Source organism: Dromiciops gliroides, chromosome 3, assembly GCF_019393635.1.
Source record: "Dromiciops gliroides isolate mDroGli1 chromosome 3, mDroGli1.pri, whole genome shotgun sequence".
NCBI lineage: Eukaryota > Metazoa > Chordata > Mammalia > Microbiotheria > Microbiotheriidae > Dromiciops > Dromiciops gliroides.
Genome location: NC_057863.1, coordinates 190,068,707 through 190,071,660, shown reverse-complemented (window position 1 = coordinate 190,071,660; position 2,954 = coordinate 190,068,707). Strand labels below are relative to the sequence as shown.

The 2,954-nt window shown below is 36.4% G+C and overlaps 1 protein-coding gene across 1 annotated transcript; it reads left to right on the top strand.

The window, feature by feature from the left end:
- The first annotated feature begins 1,360 nt into the window (after positions 1-1,360).
- Positions 1,361-1,738, top strand: LOC122747312 (60S ribosomal protein L23a-like). The gene is made up of 2 exons (XM_043993413.1): positions 1,361-1,432; positions 1,502-1,738. The coding sequence occupies exons 1-2, from the start codon at positions 1,361-1,363 to the stop codon at positions 1,736-1,738; spliced, it is 309 nt and encodes a 102-aa protein (XP_043849348.1).
- The last annotated feature ends 1,216 nt before the right edge of the window (positions 1,739-2,954 follow it).

Genomic DNA, 2,954 nt, shown 5'->3' with positions numbered 1-2,954 from the left:
CAGAACCTGACACTGACCAAAATTGTCTGTGTAGTAGAGAGTCATGGCCTTGCTCACAGCAGTCAGGAGAAAGTAGTAGCCAGTTTGATAAACTTCTTTGTTCCTGCTTGACTAGTAATTTTAGAAATGTTTAACAAAGGATGGCCCGATTTAGGAAAAATCAAATAGAAATATGTGGCTTGCACAATGATTTTATATGTACAGATTTCTTGGAAGAGGAGGAAATGAGAAATGTAGGAGTAATATACAAATTCTGCTAAGGAGAGGAGTTTTAACAAATGAACACTGGGCCTGTTTCTAGCTTTTTCGCTACATCCCCTGTGGGGCTGAACCTTGGTGCAATGTTCTTTGAAATTGGGGAAAAAAGGAGAGGGAGATGAATATTGACCCATTTTTTTCATATACTTACCATTTTAAAAAAGAGGCCACTGGTTAAGTATGATAGTAATACTGCAGGGGTAGCACCTCTAAAGTCTACTCTAATGATATGTACTTTGACTTACCTATCAGAGAAAAGCAGATCAGTTGTGGTACAAAGTTAGATTATGAGGAAGAAGCTCTGATTGGAATAACAATGAACCCAGGGCTAGATAGTTGTGCGTTCAATAATAATGACAACATAATTGTTTTTAATTAAGGAAATATTCATAATCAGCTGTAGTGTGTGTTATGAATCATAGAGTTGATTTGTACAAAAATTTTAGCAGCTCTTTTGTGGTGGCTAGAATTGGAAATCAAAGGAATGCCCATCAATTGGGGAATGGCTGGTATATGATGGTGATAGAATAGTATTGTGCTATAAGAAATGACAAGCAGAATGATTCAGAAAGGTCTGGAAATACTTATATGAACTGATAGTGAAGTGAACCAGGAGAATGTGATGAACAGTGACAGCAATATTGTTTGATGAAGAACCACGAGTGACTTAACTATTCTCAGCAATTCTTTTTTTTTTTTTTGGCGGGGCAATTGGGGTTAAGTGGACTTGCCCAGGGTCACACAGCTAGTAAGTGTTAAGTGTCTGAGGCCGGATTTGAACTCAGGTACTCCTAAATCCAGGGCTGGTGCTCTATCCACTGCGCCATCTAGCTGCCCCTATTCTCAGCAATTCTTAACAACTGACTTAACAATGACTTAACAATTCTCAGCAACCAAGACAATCCCAAAGGACAAACAATGAAGCATACTATCCTCCTCCAAAGAAAGAACTGATATTAATTGAACACAAACTGAAGCAGGCTATTTTCCACCTTATTTCTTTCATTTTTTTTCTTTCATTCGAGTTTTCTTATATAAAATGACTAATATGGTAATGTTTTACGTTTAAAAAAAGGGAGGGGGGGAAAACCTTTCCCCCAAGATGGCACTGAAAGTGAAGAAGGAAGTGGTTGTTCCCCCCAAGCCAGAAGCCAAGGCCTTGAAGGCCAAGAAGGTAGTATTGAAGGGTGTGCATAGCCACAAAAAGAAGAACTGAACATCCCCCACCTTCTGGTGACCCAAGACTCTAAGACTTCGAAGGCAATCCAAATACCCTTGGAAAAGTGCCCTGAGGAGAAACAAGCTTGACCACTATGCTATCATTAAGTTTCCCTTGACCACTGAGTCTGCTATGAAGAAGACACGGGACAACAACACCCTTGTTTTCATTGTGGATGTCAAGGCCAACAAGCAGCAGATCAAGCAAGCCATAAAGAAGCTTTATGACATAGATGTGGCCAAGGTCAACACACTGATCTAGCCTGATGGAGAGAAGGCCTATGTCCAACTTGTTCCAGACTATGATGTTTTGGATATTTCTAACAAAATTGGAATAATCTAAACTGTGTCCAGCATCCTACTCCACTATAATAAAAAAAATTTCCAGGAAAATATCACAGAGTTGGAAGGTACCTTAAGAGGTAGACCTTGTAGACCAGGGCTTCTTAAAGTTTTTCCACTCATGACCTTTTTTTTTGCCCAAGAAATTTTTATGCCATCTTGGGTATATAAGATAGGTATACAGAACCTTTTACTGTTGCCAATTTTTTTGAGACCCCACAGTCAATCTAAGAAGCTTTGATCTAGACAGCTTCCTGCTGTAAGCTAAGTATAGGATATCTTCATTGCATTAAAGCCATAGTGTCTGTGGACACTTGATGTTCCCAAAACCCCTTCTGGGAGTTCACAATTTGAAAACTATATTCACAATAATTCTTTTTATATAACATTTCCCACAATTACATGTCAAACAATGTTTGAACATTTTAAAAAAAAATTTTGAGTTCCAAATTCTATTCCTCCCTCCTCCTTCCCCTGTTCCTGAGATGATATAGTTATATACATGCATTATGATTCTAAGCTGTTATTTGCCTATTAAAATCCCTTTCCCTTTTCCAATGGTAAATTGAAGGCTGAATTTTCTTTGTGTACTTCAACCAGAGCAATATATCAAAACAGTTTGAATGCAAAAGCAGATATGAAAATCTTCTGTCTTATTAAACTAGACTTAATTTGAGATTTGAAAAAATATGTAAAATAATACCATTTACTATTTTTTGACATTTTAAAAATGTTAACAAACAATGGGCTAGTTTTATTTTTAAATGAATAAAATATCTCAAAATTTATCAGTTTTAATTTCTAATACGTATAGTAAATATTGAGAGATCTAATCCACATAAATAAAAGCTCTTTGGGGTTATCAATAAATTTTTAGTGTAAAGGATTCCTGAGGCGGGGGGGGGGGGGGGGAAAGGTTGGGAAACATTCCATTAAAAATTATCATAGGTTCCTCAATCCCAAGAAATTCTACAAAAAACAAAAGAGACTATTTAAATGTATAAAACATTGGATGAGATATTTTACTATTCTGAATTTTAAGCAGCCTTAGTCACACATTACATTTTGATTATAGAAAAAAATTATATACTTCTGAATAATGGCATTGCTTAGGGTCAAAAGTATTTCTGTGGAAA

Excerpts from the sequence above, each read along its gene's own strand:
- LOC122747312 (XM_043993413.1), top strand. The coding sequence starts at position 1,361 with ATGGCACTGAAAGTGAAGAAGGAAGTGGTTGTTCCCCCCAAGCCAGAA. Across the intron at positions 1,433-1,501 it reads AGGCCTTGAAGGCCAAGAAG|ACTCTAAGACTTCGAAGGCA; the intron begins GTAGTATTGAAG and ends TGGTGACCCAAG.